Here is a 20,078-nt window from a genome sequence, read left to right as displayed (position 1 = left end):
GCAACCCTGGCCGCCCCGCATCCCATTACATGCCTGTAGCACAACCAGAAGCATCCCTGTTGGGGGATCTTGACCTAATCTAGAGCCACTGGACTAGCCCATTCTTGAGAACACAATAAGGACTCCTTAAAAGTCGGTGGTCACCATTTATTTTCACTATTAAATTGAAGTGTCCTTCTAGAGGAAATAGTTCTACTTAGGGGAAGTGGCAAGCGCCTAAGGTATTACCTTAAATTAATTTCTAGAACAAAGAGCACTAGAGTCAAGGGTACCAAAGGATTTTTTCTTTTTTTTTTTTTTTTTTTTTTGAGATGGAGTCTCCCTCTGTTGCCCAGGTTAGAGTGCAATGGCGCGATCTCGGCTCACTGCAACCTCTGCCTCCCAAGTTCAAACGAGTCTCCTGCCTCAGCCTCCAGAGTAGCCGGGATTACAGGCACCTGCCACTACGCCTGGCTAATTTTTGTATTTTCAGTAGAGACTGGGTTTCTCCATATTGAGCATGCTGGTCTTGAACTCCTGACCTCAGGTGATTCGACCACCTCAGCCTCCCAAAGTGCTGGGATTACAGGCATGAGCCACCATGCCTGGCCCATAAGCCACCATGCCCCGCCAAGGATTTCTGAAGAAAGCAACTCAGAGGGCTTTCCAGAAGCCTGGCCCCGGGTGCCCAATATCGCTGTGCCTAGAGACCCCCCAAAAGTTTGCAGGTGGAGGGGCTGACCTACCTCTTGTTGCATTTCTCCTGGTACAGCTGGAGCTGGTTCTCATTAACATTGAATTCTTTAACCAGGGCATCCCGGTTGGCATTGCGCAAGTTCTGGTGTGTGTCATACAGAAAGAGCTGGTTGTTCAGTTCTTCTTGCCGCCTCCTTAGCTGGCGACAGGAGGAGTAAAGTTCCTCTTCGCTCTCCTGCAGGATGCGGGGGAGAGAACAACCATGTGGTGACTACACCTTCCAAACCAAAATGTGAACATGGCATCTCACAAGCATATCTGAAGGGAACATGGGGCAGAAGTTTTGCAACTTGGATTAGCCCAGAAGAGCCAGGGCCTATTTGAACCAAAGATAAAACACAAGTATTTATTGTGTGGGAAGCACGCCATCTAAAAAGTGCTTGGTCTTTACACTGTCGCTTTATTGCAAAACATTGGAATAATTACTACATTGCCCGTAGATCCTATTTCTTAATCTAATCCAGTTTTCCCTTGGTCTACACGTCACCTTCTGGTCTTTAACTGCAAAAGCATCTAAGCAGCTGCATGCTTAAAGTGGAACCCAGCAGAGGAGAAAAAACAGCATGAGATGAGAGCAACAAGGCAGGCAGGAGGCCGATAATTTAACATCTTTTAAGGGTCTTAAAAGGCGAGGTAACAAGCTGCAACATGGATGAACCTTGAAAACATTATTCTAAGTGAAAGAGCCCAACTCTAAAAGATCACATATTGCGCGATGCCATTTATATGAAGTGTCCAGAACTAGCAAAATCATAGAGACAAAGTAGATTAAAGGTTACCAGGGTCTGGGGGATGGAGTGAGTGGCTGCTGCTAATGAGCTCATAGTGGCTAATGAGCATGAGATGCCTTTTTAGGTGTTGGAAACGTTCTAAAATAGATTGTGGCCATGACTGTACAACACGTAATAGGCTATAAACCATTGAATGGTACACTTTAAATGAGTGATGATATGATATGTGGGTATATAAATTATCTCTCAAAGCTGTTACCCAAAAAAGCCAAGGTATCGTAAATTGCACCTTGCAGAGATGGGCATGTGCCTCACCTGTAACCAGTAATGATTTCTACTTCCCCCACCAGTACCACCTCCAGGCACATGACCCAATCAAGGCCAACTAGATGCATCCGTGGGACTTTCATTGGTGTTCTGGGTAGAGTTTCTTTTCTTGGGATCAGGTGAGTGAGTGAGTGTGGTCCTGCAATGGCCACATTGCTATTGTGTCAAGAAGTTGGGAATGTGCCAGAAAAAGAGGAAAACAGCCACTGTGTTAGCCCAGAGATTCAGCCATGCCTGAAACAAGACCTACTGCTAACCTTTTCAGATGCAGGAGCCAAAATAGTACACTATGCTAGGGGAGACGAAAAGATAAAACCCACTCAGGGTAGGGTGTTTGGGTTTCAGTGCGGAGGGAGGATGAGGATGTTGTATTTCATCTGTTTCAGAGGGTCACTGACTATTGTGTGAAGCTTGGCTTTGCAGGAGGTCAAGTCAACTGGCCTTTCCTGATGGAGTTCAAGTGAAAGACTACAGTGCTACAAAGACGTGTGTTAAGGTAGACAAACAAGATCCTTTGTCATTTACTTTTAGAAAAACATGGACTCAGACCATACTCTGCAAGGTTTTTTTCCTACTTTAATGACCTAACAGTCCCCAGGGTAACAGCTGGAACTGTGACTTTGGAGAAGGGGGAGAGAAAATGGTTATTCCAGCTGTTTGCAAAGGTTGAAGAGTAAGCAAAGGTAAAATGGGCTGTCCTTGGTGATTAAGTGAATGTGTCAAGTAAGGCATTGGGAAGAGTCAGTAATGACTTCACTTAAATGTATTCCCTTCCTAAGGGAAGGGAATTTGGAAGACAGTATGGTGGTTCCTCAAGGATCTAGAACAAGAAATACCATTTGACCCAGCAATCCCATTACTGAGTATGTACCCAAAGGAATATAAATCATCCTATAAAGACCCATGCACATGTATGTTTATTGCAGCACCGTGTACAACAGCAAAGACATGGAACCAACCCAAATGCCCATCAATGACAGACTAGATAAAGAAAATGTGGTACATATACAGCATGGAATACTATGCAGCCATAAAAAGGAATGAGATAATGTCCTTTGCAGGGACATGGATGATGCTGGAAGCCATCATCCTCAGCAAACTAACACAGGAACGGAAAACCAAATACCACATGTTCTCACTCATAAGTGGGAGTTGAACAATGAGGACACAGGGAGGGGAATAACACACACCAGGGTTAGTCAGGGGATGGGGGAGGGAGAGCATTAGGACAAACAGCTAATGCATGTGGGACTTAAAACCTAGACGACAGGTTGATGAGTGCAGCAAACCACCATGGCACATGTAACAAACCTACACGTTCTGTACTTGTATCCTGGAACTTAAACTAAAATTTTAAAAATAAAGTTCAGGGAAAAGTTAAAAAAAAAAAAAAAAAGAATAAAGTCACCAGGCGCAGTGCCTCAGGCCTGTAATCCCAGCACTTTGGGAGGCTGAGGTGGGAGGAATGCTTGACCAGGAGTTCAAGACCAGCCTGGGCAACATAGTGGGACCCTGTTTCTATAAAAAATGTGAAAATTAGCCAGGCATGGTGGCATACCCTGTACTCCCAGCTATTCAGGAGGCTAAGGGGGTAAGATCACATGAGCCCAGGAGGTTAAGGATGCAGTAAGCCACGATCATGCCACTGTACTCCAGCCTTGGTAAGACAATGAGACCCTGTCTCCAAAAATAAAGCAAAACGAAAACCCCATTTAAGTCTTAATTCTATACCATGAAAGGGCTCTCTTTCCCTTGTCTGCACCTACAAGAAAATGGCTTCTATTGTTTTATTCTATATAATGAGTATTTGTTATTCAGGTGCAAGTTCAAAATTCACTTTTTCTATGAATGCTTCTATAACTGCAGCCCTTTATCACCTTTTCTGAGTCCCAAAATATTTACAGCTATATTACATACTGTAGTCCTGGGTACACTGTATATATATGAGATAGAATGCACATTCAGAAAAGAACATAAAAGATAGAAACCATTTACTGAATAACTCTACAGCAAGTGAACCACTCTTCTTGACTTGAGGAACCACCACTCTAGTCAAGAGAAAGCATTCTGTAATACTTATTTCCTGGATTTCTTTTGAGTCTGAGTTTTCACTTAAAAATTTAGTTTGTTTTATTAGAAAATAAAGGAAGCCTTTGGTAATAAGTTTTACCTGGCCTGAGACAAAATCTTTATGGCATTCTCTGCCTTTAGTTTTTTTTCCTGTTTGTTGGGTGGGGGGAAAATACACAAAAGTAAAGTTTTTCCCCCACCAATACTTTTTAAATTGTTTTATGTTGGAAGTTTAAGCTTACAAAAAAGGTACAGTAATAGTACAATGTTCTCACACACCCCAACCACCTAGACCTCCACAGTGTTAACATCTCCACAACCACAGTACAAGTATCAAAACTAAGAAATTAATATCAGTGCAATAAAACTACAGATCTTATTCATACTTCACTGGGTTTTCTACCAACATCCTTTTCCTGTTCCCACATCAAATCTGGGATCCCACACAACCTTTAGTCATTGTGCTACCTTAGTCTCCTACAATCGGTATGGTTTCCTCATTCCTCCCTCAGGACACTTTGGAAGAGTACTAGTCAGTTATTTTGTATGAATGTCCAGCAACTTTGATTTCTCTGGTGTCTTCTTCTATTTTGTTTGAGGAGATGCAGTTTTGGCAAGAATGTCACAGAAGCAATGTACTCTTCTCAGCGTCTCACATCAGGAAGGACATGATTTCAACATGCCTTATTGCAGGTGGTTGGTAACATTGATCATCTGATTAAGAAGGTGCCTGCAGGGTCTATCCGCTGTAAAGCTGCTATTTTTTTTCTTTCTAATTGATACATTTCTTGGAGGAAGACACTTTTGGGACAATGGGAATATATTTCTCCTCCAACTTTCATTTAGCATTCATCAGTAGGTCTTACTGCAGCAGTTAGTGCTATGCCATTTCAATAGTGATTTTCTAGTTCCCTCATTCCTTCTACATTTATTAATCAGAATTCGTTTGTAAGGAGGACTGTCTCTTCTCTCTCATGTATTCAGTCATTCACAGACACGTGGCTATTTCATTCCGTGTGCTAGAATCCAGTATTATTATTTTGCTATGCAAATTGTTCCAGCTGTGGCCATTGGGAGCTCTCCCTGGTTGTTTCTTAGGCCCCTTTGATGTTCTTAGGCCCCTTTGATGCCACCATTCTTTCAGCACTTCTTTATTTACTGAAACGTTAAGATGCTCCAGGTTCTTTTTATATTTTATTTATCCCAAGTCTGGAAATCAACCACTTGTCTAAGGAGCCCTGATTTCTTTTTATTGGAATATGATATTTGGCAATATCTGGAATTTAGAAACCAATGACTGGGGTGTCATTAATTCTAGGCACTCAGCAGAGTGAGCTAGGATATGTATGTATTTGTAGTAACATGTAAACACACACATTTATTCATCTACCTATGTGTGAATCTATATATAAGTATATATGTAACTTAAGTGAGTTTATATTGATACCTCCAATTCCAATCAAACATTAATTTTGGAAGAGTTGGTATAAATTTCTACTTGTTCACATGGTGTTTTTTAATAAGATTTTATATTTTTCCTTATGTAAGTTCTATACCTTTATTTAAATTACTCCTAAATGTGTTACAGTTTTTGTCAGTATCACAAATGGGATTTCCCATTTGTCCCTTCCTCCCACACCACATTTCTGTTTGTTACTTCTAGAACTGACAGAAGTGGTTACATTCAATAAATACAAGACAAACATCAGTCTCTTTAAAATTGAAGTCTTCTGTTTTGTAAACTATACAATCAGAATTTGTATAGTTTAAATTTGTATAGAATAGAGATCACCTGACTTTTTTTCTACAATTATACTGATGATTTCATTTGGCTGATTACATTTATGGCATCTACTAGTTTATCCTTTTTTCATATTTAATTTGTTGCTAACTGTGCCAGTGTTAAACCATCCTTGCATTCCCGGAATAAATGCTTAGTTGTAATATATTGCTCTTCTAGTAAACAGCTGGACATTTGCTATTTTTTTTTAAGTTTAACATCTATAGTCACACATGACATTGATCTACGGCTGAATGAGGTTGGGCGAAAGCTAGGAGTCCTCTCTCTCCAGTTTTGATATGAACATGGTATAGCTTCAAGACAGAGGAAGGATTTCCATTGTTCTTTTTACTTCGGTGGAGTAAAATTGGAATTACATTATTTAAATGAAGACAAAACTAAGCTATAAAACCATCTAGATCCTAAACCTGTTTAATAGGTGTTTTAACTTTTCTACTGCTTTTCAGAATAATTGTAGCCTATTTACATTCTTTAAGGCAATCATCCCTTTACTCTACTTTATTATTTGGGGTTCAGTCTCCTTTCCAGTGTTTACTCTTGCATGTTTTTCCTCTTTGTTATTAAGAAGGCAAAGAGTTTAACTGGTCTTTTGGGGGCTGGACACAGTGGCTGACACGTGTAATTCCAGCACTTGGGGAGGCTAAGGCAGGAGGATCTGAGAGCAGCCTAGGCAGCAAAGCAAGGCTGTGTCTCCACACACACACAAAAATTTTTTTATTAGCCAGGCATGGTGGCATATGCCTGTAGTTGCAGCTACTCGGGAAGATCACTTGAGCCCAGGAGGTCAAGGCTGCAGTGAGCCATCATCACACCACTGTACTCCAGCCTGGGTGACAAGAAAAAACACTGTCTCAAAACAAAATCTGGCCTTTTTGATAAACCAGAATGTTTTATTCTTTCTTTTTTTGATTTGTGTTGTATTCAGTTGGCTTCTATCTCTATTTTATTCCTTTGTTCTATTTTATTGGTGTTTTAAAAGTTCTTAAGATGAATACTTAGTAGTACATATGTCTTCAGTCTTTGTGAAGTTTTAAGGCAAGCACTTTCCTCTTCTAAATGTAACTATGGCATAATGTTTTACTTTTAGGTAATTTACTTGTTTTAATATATTTAGAAAATTATTATCTTCAAATCGTGAATAATTTTAACCATCTTTTTATATCTTTCGAATCTTGTCAAGTTATAGCCAATGACCTATGAAATTATGATTTTTTTAAAAGTGTTAAGGTTTTCTAAGAAAGGATGCAATCAAATTTATAAAGTTTGAGAAACAGAAGAAAATATAGTGTATATTAGCCATTTATAGGACACAAAGTTGTATATTTCTTAAGGCAAATTATTTTGATATTATATCTTCGCTGATTTCCTATATACTAGACTCTCCAAATTCTGAAAGATTTTTTCTTTATACAGTTGTCTTTGTAGGAACTTTTGTTTCATATACTTAGGTGGTATGCTATTTGCTAATGACTTTTATATCCCTTTAGAAAACAAGCAGTTTATCATTACATACTGTTCATCTTAATACACTGTAGTACTTCCGATCCTAAATTCTAGTTTGATGTTAACTTTTCCTTCCCAATTTTCCCAGTAACTCTTCCATCCATTCCTATTTGTTTTATTTACCTTGCCTTTAGGCCTATTCTTATAAACATTGCAGTTACATTTATTTTCTAATAGGAGGATTCAGCCTATTCACCAAATTAAATGTAAGTTCTTACCCATTTCACTTAAATTACTATACATTTTACTTTGCTTTAATTTCTTCTGATTCTTTACCTTATTTTTATTCTCTTTGTGAAGTTTATGTTGATCTCCTTTTTTCCTCCTAATTTCTTCTTTGCTTTTCATTTCTGACAGTGGTTACCCTCAGTTTAACAATGCTAACTAAAATCACAGTTTCCTTTAATATCAAATGCAGCATTAACTCTCCCTCTACAGTATAGTTTGTTTATTGTCTGATTCCCTAGTCACAAAGTTGAAATACCCTTTAGGATACCTTTATTTTTACCTTACTGTGCCTGTGCTTTGTTGATACTTGATTATTTTTCAGCTTTTGATTAGCATTTTTTATTAGGGTATATTTCTTCCAATTCAAAAATTCTTGTTTAATATTTAGCGTGACAAAATTTTAATCACACTGTCATCCTCCTGGAAGATGTAATTGTACTGCAAAATTAATTATCCACTGGTTTCCCTCTCTTCACCTCCCTATCTAAAAGTTTCTCTTCTGACTAAAATATCATTGATTCAGGGCTGCCTCAAGATTTCCCTTGAGTAGGATACATATCTAAAATATTGCATATTTTGAAATTCCTTGACATGTTGGGGGCTGGACACTGAATTATTCTGTTTTCCTAGTCCACATTCTACCCCTTTGGGGAGTCTTTTAGTTTTCAGCGCCAAAGAGGACAAGTCAGATATTAGACTTATTCAGTTCCTTTATACACAACTAGTGTGTTGCAAGTCCAGGTTTTTTAATTTATCCTTGGAATTTAACATTTTTACTAAAATATTACTAAGGGTATGGATGTATTTTCTATTCATCCCAGTGGGGCAACCAAGTGGGCCCTCACAAACAGCAGATCAGAGAAACACTTCCTCTATTTGCTGTTTCATTAATAGCTTTGCACCATCTGTTTCACTTTGTCCTTTGGGACATGCTTTCATATTAGGTCCTTGGCATCTGTCCTCCCAGCCCACCTTTTCCTTTCTTTCCATCTCATGGTGGGGTTGCCCTAGATTGTGAGACATTTCCTTCACATTATCTTTGGGGTCACTAATGCAGATCTCTTTACATACCGGATGTTTTAATTCAACAAATCAGGTCTTGTCTTTGAATTCCAGAAAGCTTCTTCCAGTGCTCTACTTGGATGTCTTTGAAAGATCCTATGAGTTATGTGTTACAATTCTCATCATCTGAGGCTTCCATTGGCTCAGTTTCAACTGCCAGCCACCTGTTCCAGGTGTGTACCTTAGTCTGTCCTCTTTTTCCACTGCATGCTCATGGTTTTGTCTGTTCAGTAGTCATGTCAAACTGTTGGGTCATGGATGGTAAACACAGCAGTTTTTGCTCTTTGGAGCCAGCACTGGGCAAACTGACCAGCTTTAGCTGATGAGGCATAAGGCAGGTCTTTGTGTCCCCCAAGTTCTCCCCAAGTATGAGGAAATCTTTCCCAACCTCAAAAACCAGGACCAGCTCAGTGCCAGAGTGCAGCTCCCAGTCCTGGACCTCCAGGATTCTAAAGTGTGCACTCTTCTACAAAGGGATTCAGGCATCTGATCTAGGATAAGCCTTAATCTAGTTGACAGCATCCTGGGTTTTCTTTCACTCTGAGGAAGGGCCTCTGTACCTCCCCCCCCCCCCCCCCCGCCCTTGCACTTTAGCTCCTACCCTGCACAAAACAGAACCCAGTTCACCAAGGATAGTATTAAACAGGTCCTGGGGCAGCCAGTTTTCTCAAATGTGCCCTCCAGAAATTGCCAGTTTGCCCAGGGAAGATAATGGATAATTAAGCTTTCCTATTTTCCCCAGTCCCATTCTTCGGGATCTCACCATGTTAAATCATTCCAGTGAAGGCCTATTCCAGTTAATGGCAAGATTGGATGTAATACATCAACTTAAGAGAAACTATTTACTTTCAGAGAACAATTTGACATGCAGGTAAAAATACATGGTCCTTTTTTCTTTGATTTATTATTCCATTGCTAAATATCTAGCCTTGGGAAATAATTTTTAATCAGAAAATGTTACATGAAGACCTATATTATTTATAAAGTAAAAAACTGCCGTAGGAGAATAAGTGAATTAGGGACCCAAACGTGATGAAACAGGCATCAGTGGCTTTGAAAATCATTTGGCCGGGCGCAGTGGCTCAAGCCTGTAATCCCAGCACTTTGGGAGGCCGAGACGGGTGGATCACGAGGTCAGGAGATCGAGACCATCCTGGCTAACAGGGTGAAACCCCGTCTCTACTAAAAAATACAAAAAACTAGCCGGGCGACATGGCGGGTGCCTGTAAGTCCCAGCTACTCGGGAGGCTGAGGCAGGAGAATGGCGTAAACCCGGGAGGTGGAGCTTGCAGTGAGCTGAGATCCAGCCACTGCACTCCAGCCTGGGTGACAGAGCGAGACTCCGTCTCAAAAAAAAAAAAAAAAAAAAATCATTTAAAGTCGTTGGTGAAGTAGAAAAGGGCACCTGTATGAATCTGACTATGGAAATATCATATACAAAAAATCATAAAGCAATGGAAATCTACCAAGATGGTAACGGTGGTTAGATACAGGCTGTTTGTGAGGATTCTTTTCAACTCCCCCACCTTTCTTTCCTTACATCTTAGAATACAGTAGGTAATAAAATGGTGCTGAAAATACTCTTTATAAACTAAACGTACTGCTAACAAAGTAAAGGACTACGCCTTGATAAAGTAATTGTGACATGTAAATGGCTTCTTCAGAAGGTGTTTAAAGTGCTTATTCACAGTTTTCTGGGGCTGTAAACTCTATCTCAGCAAATGTTTTATGAGTAAACTCCATTTTAGCCCTTACTGGATCAATCATTTGCTCAGAAAACGCTTTCCTGAGGCTGTTTACCAGAGTTTCTCCCTGGCTTCCAGAGGATATGGTGATAAATAAAAGGTATGGCCGTGGGCATTAAGGAGAAAGCCCAGGTCTACCGAATGCAATTCAGCTCAGCTTCCAAGAGTGACTTCTCATCCCAGTGTGGACAGAAATGCCAAGCTGCACCTGTGAGTGGCACAAAACCAGGTGACAGATGTGGAATTAAATGAAATCTCAAGAGCTAGCAGCTGAACTAAAGAAAACTTTCAGAAAGATTTGCCAGCATTGACTTTCCATTTAGAACCCCACACAACGCCCCTGACTCCCTACAGTGGCAGCCCCGGCATTAGGCTTCCCTCATCAAGGAAGTCAAATCTGCATCAACACAATTTTCTTTTAAATATACTAATTTTCTCTGCTGCTGGTGATACCTAATCACTTAAATTATTTATGATGTTTCTGGTTGTTTACAGCAGCCTTGCAGAGCAGCGAGCCTAGGCAAATGCTGCCCTACCACCATCTAAAACCATTTTTATCACTTGACTTTTCTGTGACGTGTCTGCAGAGGGGTTTTATGTATAGAGAGAACAGCACCGGTTCCCTTCCCCTGGGCAACAGATGTGCAAATCCCAGATCCTTTGGTGAGCTGGGAAGGGATAAGCTTAACTAAGCAAAGGGTCTTCTTGCTCACTGGTTTAAGGCTTCTGCTAAATTCTGTATCTGAGTATTGATCCTAAGGAAAGAATTCTAGCATAAAGGGGGAAAAGGGTACTCACCTAAAGCTCTGCATGATCACCTTGTTTGTAAATGGATTCCATCTAAATGCTCGGCCTTGGGGTGTGATTAATTTATGGTCATTCTATTTGATGGAAGACTCACACAGTCATTTAAATGCTGAAGTTTATTTTAGGCCATTGAAAAGTGAGACTGTCTCAGGTTCTTTGGTCCCTAACAGCTGTGCTTTTTAAGTCTCTCTCAGCAGTTTTTCCTGCTCTTTCTTCCCTTGAGACAGGGTCTCACTCTGTCACCCGGGCTGGAGTGCAGTGGCACAGTCTCAGCTCAGTGCAACCTCCTCCACCCAGGCTTGAGCTATCCTCCCGTCTCAGCCTCCCAAAAGTGCTGGGATTACAGACGTGAGCCACTGTGCCTGGGTCTTCCCTTATTGCATCTTCTTTCATCTCAGTGCTCCTAAAAATGCTCTGGGAGTGGAAAACTATCAAAGTTGCAAAAGCTGCACGTAGGGAAAGGGCTATGCAGAAAAGCCTAATATTCCCTCCTCTGAGTCAAGTTCATGAATGTTTATTGCATGGACTGTTGTTATGGCTGTTCAAAGGTCTGAATATCCCTGTTTAGTTTTTATAGCCAAATTACAGACCCTGATTTCTCTATCTGGAAAACAACCAAAATGAGAAAACAAGATGGGTATTGGGGGGCACTAACCAAGCCAACATCAACCCACTGGGGTTCACAACTACAGTTTTTTAGGTCAGCCAGAGAGAATCTGACCACAGAACTCACTCAGCCCATGTCGAGCTTTAGCCCATGTGGAGCTTTGCGGTTCTGCAGTAGGGGGAATGAAAAGATCCTGGGAGATGGTACTGCCTACAGGTCAGGCACTGCGAAAACACAGGCCTGATATGTGGGTCTGAGCCTATGAGAGAGGCCATCATCGAGTCTCTGGAGCCCCAGAATCACAGTAAGTAAATACCCAGTCATCTACCCAAACCCAAGCCCTGACTCCACACAGCAGGGAGCTCCATTCCTAACCCTTCATCCTGAGCAAACTTGCCACATTTTTAAATATAGCTCAAGACCAAGCCTATCCAAACTGATTAATCAAAGGAGAGACTCAATATCTTCAAGGCCTGGGAAAATCAAAAGAACCAGGAAGGAAGTCTCCTTCAGTCTTCTCTAGAGAGTAGTTGGGGTTCATGCATTTTTGTCCCCAGGACAGGCCAAGACAGGCCCTCACTGGAGGCTATCAGACTTTTTGACAGGATTCCTAAACACCCACTGGCACCAAAAAAAGCATCCAGAAAGGATGAGTCTATCTAGGAAGGCATCATCTGGCCTGGCTCTTGCTGAAATGAAACTATGAGGAACTTACAAGTACCAGCACCCTTTCCTTCACTGCCTACGCAGAATCACACAGCATTCTCCAAGAAAGGAGGATGCTGGGAGGGAAAACCCAGGAAACTCTGGGGAATTAGCAAAAAGGAATTCTTGTATGATGTCTCATGCTTGGGCTAGATAATTCTCAATGGGCTTAAGTCCATCAGCCAACGGTATTCATAGGCCATTTCTACCCCCACCTGCAGGCATAGCTCAGGGAACCCTTACTGGCGTATCTCCACTCACCAGGACTGGCCGCATCTCACAGAAAACCAGGAGGGAAGCCAGCTCTATGTCCTCGCTGTACCCATTCTTCAGAGGAACAGACCTGAATCCTGAAGCAGAACAAGGAGGAAAATGCAAAGGCAGGTAATTAATGTCAGACCTTAGATTTTTTTGGAGGATACCCAGGGATCACAGGCTTAGTTCAAAGAGAAGAGAAGTCAGCGCCCCCTGCTGGGGGCTGACTTTGTGGAAGCCAGAGGTCCTATCCTGATGGTTAGGGACACAGGCCAACAGCTATGACTGACTGGTCCATACAGGGAAGCAAGTTTAAAAATATCTACCATCTAGAAATAAAAATGATTCACTCAGAAGAAATTAAAACCCACAGAACAGTCCACACTGAGTGTAGTGGTTGCGACTGTGGTTCAATTCCTTAAATACTCCTGAGACCAAAGAGTAGTGAATCCTCCTCATCCATTTCCTCCACTTAGAGCCTTAGAAAGCACAGGACCAGGGAGTGTGTTTTATTTTTAAAGATTTCCAATGGGAGGAAATCTTTCTGTCCCTCAGTAGTTCATAGCAGTATTGATCTTCCTCCTCCGAAAGCCATTCCCTGTTTACAAGTAGGACCTGTGTTTAAATGTTTCTTTTAATTTAGGGCTGAAGGGTGGGGGCGAGTTGGAGCTGAATCTTCCCCACCCCCATTCAGTAATGTTTAAGGCAACACATCTCAAAGGTTGGTTTGCTGGCTTCTTTTAATTTAGTATAAAAGAACACAGGGCTAAAACAGAACTGTCACTCCCACCCAATCCTCCTCTCTGTCCTAAAAGGAACCATTGTTAACAGTATCTTTCCCAAGATTGCCTATGCATATGTTTGAGTTGCTTTTAAATCACAAATGATAGTGCCTTACCAGTTAGCACTGTATCTTAGAGATCGTTTCTGTGGTCCTAGTTTGTCTTGAAAGCATTTATATCATATCTACTGATTCTCCAAGACAAGCAATGCCCAAAATAGGACCCTCCCACTGTTTCCTCTGTGCCTTCCACCATTCAGACTTTGGGCTTATTTCTCTTGGAACATTTTATACTCTCAGTTGATTTATCACCTTCAAACAATATCCATTGAATCTCTCACTTTCCACTGCTTATGAAGAGGAAAGTCGCATACTTACACAAACCTGTACCTTTTCTCCTTTTCTTCCCCCAACTTCTCATTTTACACCCCTAAGGTGTATGATTGCTGTATGGACATGGTGTATAATATTTGCATTCCATTTTGTAACCATAATTCTCCCACAAAGGGAGGCTTATGTTTTTCTGGCATTTTAATATAAAATTCTTAAACATACAGCAACACTAAAAAAGTATTACAGAGAACACTTGTATACCCACCACCTAGATTGTATGAAACTTTCACTCTACGGTTGTCCCCTTGATATCTATGGGGGACTCGTTCAGGACTTCCCCAGATACCAAAATCCTTGGATGCTCAAGTCCCTGATATGAAATGACATAGTTGGCCAAGTATGGTGGCTCATGCCTGTAATCCTGGCAATTGGGGAGGGCAAGGCAGGAGGATCCCTTGAAGCCAGGAGTTCAAGACTAGCCTAGGCAACAGAGCAAGACCCCATCTCTACAAAAAATAAAATAAAAAATTTAGCTGGGCACGGTGATGCACACCTGTAGTCCCAGCTACTAGGCAGACTAAGGCAGGAGGATTGCTTGAGCCCAGGAGTCTGAAGCTGCCGTGAGCTATGATCACGCCACTGAATTTCAGCCTCAGTGACAGAGGAAGACCCTGTCTCTAAATAATTAAATGATGTAGTATTTGCATATAACCTATGCACATCCTCCCATATACTTTAAATTATCTCTAGATTACTTTAATACCCAAGACAATACAAATACTGTGTAATTGTTATACTGTATTAAGAAATAAGAAAAAAGTCTGTATATGTTCGATACATAACGTTTTCAAAAATATTTTCAGTCCAAGCTTGGTTGGTTGAGTCCACACATCCAGAGGGCCGACTGTGCTTGTTTTGTCATGTATTTATCCACCCATCAATCCATCTTATTTATGGATACAATTCAAAGTATGACAAAGACACCAATATACTTTCCCCAGCATGCATCTCACCACCCAGAGCTCAGTATTGGTTTACAGTGTTCGTCTTCTGATACACAATTTTATACACAAGGAAATGTACAGATTTGTGTTTTTTAATGGCTCGATGCTCATCATCTTACTGAACTCTGTGGATGCCTTCATTGGCTAAATGTGTCCTTTTTTGTTCTCTTCAAAATGAGCCCATGGGACACAGAATTCCTGAGTTGTGCATGTTTGAGAGCATCCATCCTTTGATTTTATAGTTGAATGACAGTTTGAGTGGGTATAAAATCTGAATGTTTTATACCCACTCTTTTCCTGGTAGGGTTTTGGGGACACTGCTCTCATTGAGTATACTGCTGTAAAGAAATCTTCTGACCTGTTTTTTGCCTGGATAAAGCCTCACAGAATTCTTGCAGTCTAGCCCAGTGACAGGCCAACATTAATGCAAATATGAATCACCTGTGAATCTTGTTAAAATGCAGATTCTAACTTGGGAAGTCTGGGGTGAAGCCTGAGATTCTGCATCTCTAATGAGCTAATCTGTGGACAGTGGGGAAGAATTAAGTCTATGTTATGGTTTGGCTCTGTGTCCCCACCCAAATCTCATGTTGAATTGTGATCCCCAGTGTTGGAGCTGGGGCCTGATGGGAGGTGACTGGGTCATGGGGGTGGACTTCCCACTTGCTGATCTCATGATAGTGAGTTCTCACGAGATGGGGTTGTTTAAAAGTGTGCAGTACTACCTCCCCCTTCACTGGCTCTCTTTTCCTCCTTCTGGCCATGTAAATATGTGCTGGTTTCCCCTCGTACCAGGATTGCAAATTTCCTGAGGCCTTGAGGCCTCCCCAGCAACAAAAGCCTGTACAGCCTGCAGAACTGTGAGTCAATCAAACCTCTTTTCTTCATAAATTACCCAGTCCCAACTATGTCTTTATAGCAGTGTGAGAACGGACTAATACAGTCTAGCTGCTGATTCACTGTTAGAATGAACTGGAATGACGGCTCCATGGTGTTCTGGGAGGCTATCAGGTAGCCTGTGCACTCCAATAGCATGGTTCCAGGCCAGACAGTACTATCTGACACTAGGCAAGTGCCTCTTAAATCGGAGACGTGAGCTCTGCCCCCATGGCCAGCTATCTCCAGCTCTGTGTACCTTCTCTCACTGCCCAAGTCCCATTTTTATGCACTGGGCAGCCCTCCTTGTATACTAGAATCTGCTCAAAGGTGTTTCCCAATTTCACCCAAAACAGAATCATTTTTCTTCTTGTTTCTAGTCATTTCACAGGGGAAAGGGAAATACACCTTTCAAAGTAAGATCAATGCTTCGGGCTTTGAGGGCCCAGTGAGAGGGCAGCCTGCAGAGAAGGAACACGGGGTTCGAAATGAGACATTCCTGGGTTTGAATCTCAGCTCTGGTCCTACAGGTGTGTGACCTTGAGCAAGTTAAGTCATAGTTTCTAGGCCTCAAAGTGCTCAGAATTTTAAAACCAAAGATAAAACCCCTTTCACAGGATTACTGTGAGGATTAAAAGAGAGAGAGTTTAAGGTACCTAACACAATAAAGGCTGCTTCTTTCCTTCCTGCGCTCCAGCTGGTTTAAAAGCTTAAGTGCATCTCTAATGACAATGGGCGAAGTTTATTTTTTGAGTTTGGAAGCCCCTCAGTGCCTTCTGTTCACTCTATTTCATTCCTCCCATGAATATGGATGTGCCAGGCACTGCTAGGCGCTAGAAAGGAGAGAGGAAAGGTCCCTGCTGAGAGTATCTCACAGTGTGGGGAGGATGAGGTCACATTTTTAATCTCCCTTGAGGTTTTGACCTTTGTTTTTTCTAAATCTCCAAGCTAAGTCATTGCATTCTGCAGATGAATTGACACACTTTGATGCCCAGTAAGGTAAGGAGGTTTCATCATCAACTCTGACATCTCTGCAAGGCACTGGGAGGGGTTATGAGGGTCATGGCCTTCATCCTTCAAGAGGATGTCAGGGTAACCAGGGGGTTTCAGCACAGCTACCTGGATGAGTCCAGCAGAGGAACTGGCAGGCAGTTACCGTAAAAAGAAGTCTGTGACAGCATCAAGGCTAGGAAGGTAAAAATGTACCAAAAGCTATACTTCCTGCACCAGAAGAATTGGTTTCATTCCTAAGCCTTGTTAGACTAATCTAAAAGAAGCAAATTAAGGAATCACAGCCTCAGTGCTGGGTTTAAAGTAGTTCACAGGCCAGGCATATGGCCTGGGCAGGCATATGGCTCATGCCATAATCTCATCACTTTTTTTCTGACCAACATGGCAAAACTCCGTCTCTACTAAAAATACAAAAATTAGCCAGATGTGGGAGTGTGCACCTGGAGTCCCAGCTACTCAAGAGGCTGAGGCAGAAGTTACAGTGAGCCGACCTCACCCACTGCACTCCAGCCTGAGCGACAGAGCAAGACTCTCTCTAAAAAAAAAAGTAGTTTATAGTGTGGGTGAGTTAACCCAGAAGGGTTGCCAAATATCAGGCCTCTTACAGATGAATACTCATTATTATTGCTAGAGTAGCAATATTCATGAAAATGAGTATTTCTAGAGTGCTAAAAAAAAAAAATCAAAGTTTAAACATTTTCCCAAAGTCTTAACTTGCTAAGGAATTCATTTCCTCAATGTTAAGATAGGCAGCCTTGACACAGTTTGGTTTTCTCAAAGTGCCATCCAAGGACCACCTGGGGAGCTGCCTAAAGATGCACGTTCCTGGGCCCCATCCTGGGCTGACTCAGCACCCTGTGGTGGGTCCAGGAACCTGCATTTTCTTTTGAGTCTTGCTCTGTCACCTAGGCTGGAGTGCAGTGGTGCAACCTCAGCCTCCCAAGTAGCTGGGATTACAGGTGTGAGCCACCGTGCCCGGCCAGCACCTGGATTTTCTAGCATGCCTGCTGCTCAGAAATTGGGCTCCTGCCCAGTAGCAGAAATGGTCAGGTTTATGATATTATACTAAGTAAGGTGGAGGTTGAGAGAATGTCTGAAAACAAAAAAGATCCAATTCAGCTCTTCGTTGAGCCCCAGGTTTCCAAACAACATCCAAAGACTGTATTTTTATGTAAGTAACTAAAAATGACAGTCATCTTTCTCTTGAAAAATGATCCTCAGAAAACAAGGGAACAGTGACCTCTTGAGGAATCCGGAAGAATCTATGATCTCATGCACCATGCATCAGAAATACTAAAGGAAGAGGAAGAAGGAAATTCAACATCCAGCAAGGGCCTATTTGACAAACATTATACCCAAAATCCTATGGGAAAGTAAATATATGGAAGCTAAGGAGAGCCAGTTTGTTTTTGTAAATGACTGGCTCTAGAAGCAGCAGGGTCTCAAATCCCCTCACCTGGAGGTGTCTATCTCTGCTGTGCAGGAGGGGCTCAGTCATCTGGGATTCAACAGTGTTCTTAAGAGCTGGTCGTATGACCCAGCTTGGCTTGGTTGCAGAAAATTATGAAATGACCCTCCTCATACCATGAAGGGGTTTTGTGTTTTCTTCAGCAGGGAAGAAAACTAACCATTCAAAGAAGTAAATTAACCCACCCAGTTTTATACAAGAGGAAGGTGAATTCTGAAGGATTTGGGGAGTTGGACTGTCAAGATTGTAACTCCCCCCCAAGATGCCAAAGGTCTCTCCCTTGCCACCCTCTCACACTGCCAGCCCGAGAGCAGGAGGGAGATCAACCCAGACTTAGCCCTGGCTGGGGAGAAGCAAACCGTGTATAATATTTCCATATGAAATCAAACTGCAGTGCCAGCTTGAGGATCCACTAACAATCCAATTTTGCATGTAGACATCCCACTTCGAGGGGCATAGTCTCCCCTGTCACCCGCTCCCTCCCACCTGTGTGCTACACGACAGGCTGTACCTACACCAGCTCTCCCAGCCACCCAATCGGTTTTACAGTGATTCCATCCAAACCAGGAAAAATGATTTTTCATTCTTTCTGAAGCCAGCAGCCAAACCAAAGTACAATGCCAGCCCAGATTGAACATCTTAATTAAAATGCCTCTTACCTGATTTGATTGCTTTAATGGGGTAAGTGGCATGAGCAAGAAAGTTGGGATCACTGAACATATCTTCTTCATAAACCACAAAGCGCAGAAATGCCAGGTTTGGGTCATAAATTTCAAATGTCACCTTCTCCTGTGTTGGAGCCCAGATAGGGCTGAGGCCATTATCATCTGGAAGGAGATCAAAGCTCATTAGAGGCCGCATTGGAGCTGCCCCCTTCTGGTAAGACAATCTCTGCATCCTTCAGCTGGGAATCTCCTTAGCAACCATGTAAATAAATATGCATCTATGCCAAGATCTAAGAAAATCTGAGTAATTTTCTTCACTCCCCCACCCCACCTTGAGCAATCCTGGAAGCTGCTGTTGCAGGCTGGTCCCTTGGTGAGCACAGCAAGGAGACCACCTCCCATCTCCCCTCCCCAGGATGAGGGAGAAGGGAAGAGGGGAGGTGTTTGCAGAGCAGGAAGGTGGAATTTGGAAAAGATGAAAGAGGAGAAGAGAACCTGCAAGCCACATCCACCAGCAGGGGGTTCTACAGCTAGCAGGTGAGAGCCCAGCCTCACAGAGCAAGCAAGCAGCAATCCTGCAACTCTCCATAAATGCCAGTTTACTCGGTCAGCATCTGAGTTGTTCATTCGGCTACTTTTTACCAGGGGCAAGGTTCCTGTGCCTTAGAAGGCCCACCATTCACAGTTCCCTCCTGGCTTTTCCTGAAAGAGCAAGCATTCCTCCTGCCCTCTAGGGGCTAAGCTCCCCCAGGTTAGGCTGATCCTCTGGTCAGGTCAGCCATGTAGGTTTACCCCCTCTCTCCGTGTCTCTGCCTCTTGGCCTTTGACTCAGTAGATCAATCAGACTGGGCTGTTACACAAAGAGGACCAACCTAGTGTCAGGGCCTCACCTAGGATTCCAGACTTGAGTTACAGGCAGGCAAACAGCACTGGGGAAGGTCTAAGGATTTAATAAAGTGGCCCTTTGTATCCCCTCCTCAAGTTGAGCCACATGGGCAAGAGGGAGGAAAGAAAACCTTGGACAACTAAAGTGCATTGCAAAATACCCCAGGAAGAGCACTCCCAAAGGAGTCACTGGCCGGACATTTCAAAGCAGAGGGGCCAAGGCGACTTACTCACAACCGTCGTCTTGAACTTGTTGTTGTCATAGTCGGCTCCACAGATCTCCACCTCTACAAAGGGACAGGCAATACTTCGTCCAAGTTTGGGGAGATGGCGCGCACCGAGAACCTGGGACACCGAAGGGAAGCATTGGAACCCTCCTGGGGTCCTGAACAGGCAGCCTAGCATGGATTGCGACTGGGTTCTAGAGTGACACTGGATGAGTTCAATGCCAGCCCTGATTTTCCCAAATTCATTGGAGA

General features: G+C 42.5%; 1 protein-coding gene across 3 annotated transcripts in view; it reads right to left on the bottom strand.

The window, feature by feature from the left end:
- The window catches only part of PLCG2 (phospholipase C gamma 2), a 202,430-nt gene that overhangs the window by 4,806 nt on the left and 177,546 nt on the right, over nt 1-20,078 (bottom strand). For all 3 annotated transcript variants that reach the window (XM_023226894.1, XM_023226895.3, XM_031934483.1), the window contains 4 exons: nt 19,830-19,944; nt 18,709-18,876; nt 12,583-12,671; nt 726-910 (listed from right to left, as the gene is read on the bottom strand). In XM_023226894.1, coding sequence (XP_023082662.1) covers nt 726-910; nt 12,583-12,671; nt 18,709-18,876; nt 19,830-19,944 — 557 coding nt within the window. The remainder of the gene's footprint in view (nt 1-725; nt 911-12,582; nt 12,672-18,708; nt 18,877-19,829; nt 19,945-20,078) is intronic.

This window comes from Piliocolobus tephrosceles, chromosome 17 (genome assembly GCF_002776525.5).
Source record: "Piliocolobus tephrosceles isolate RC106 chromosome 17, ASM277652v3, whole genome shotgun sequence".
NCBI classification, from domain to species: Eukaryota; Metazoa; Chordata; class Mammalia; order Primates; family Cercopithecidae; genus Piliocolobus; species Piliocolobus tephrosceles.
Note: the sequence above shows the minus strand (reverse complement) of the source record. Positions and strands in the feature narration are given on the sequence as shown.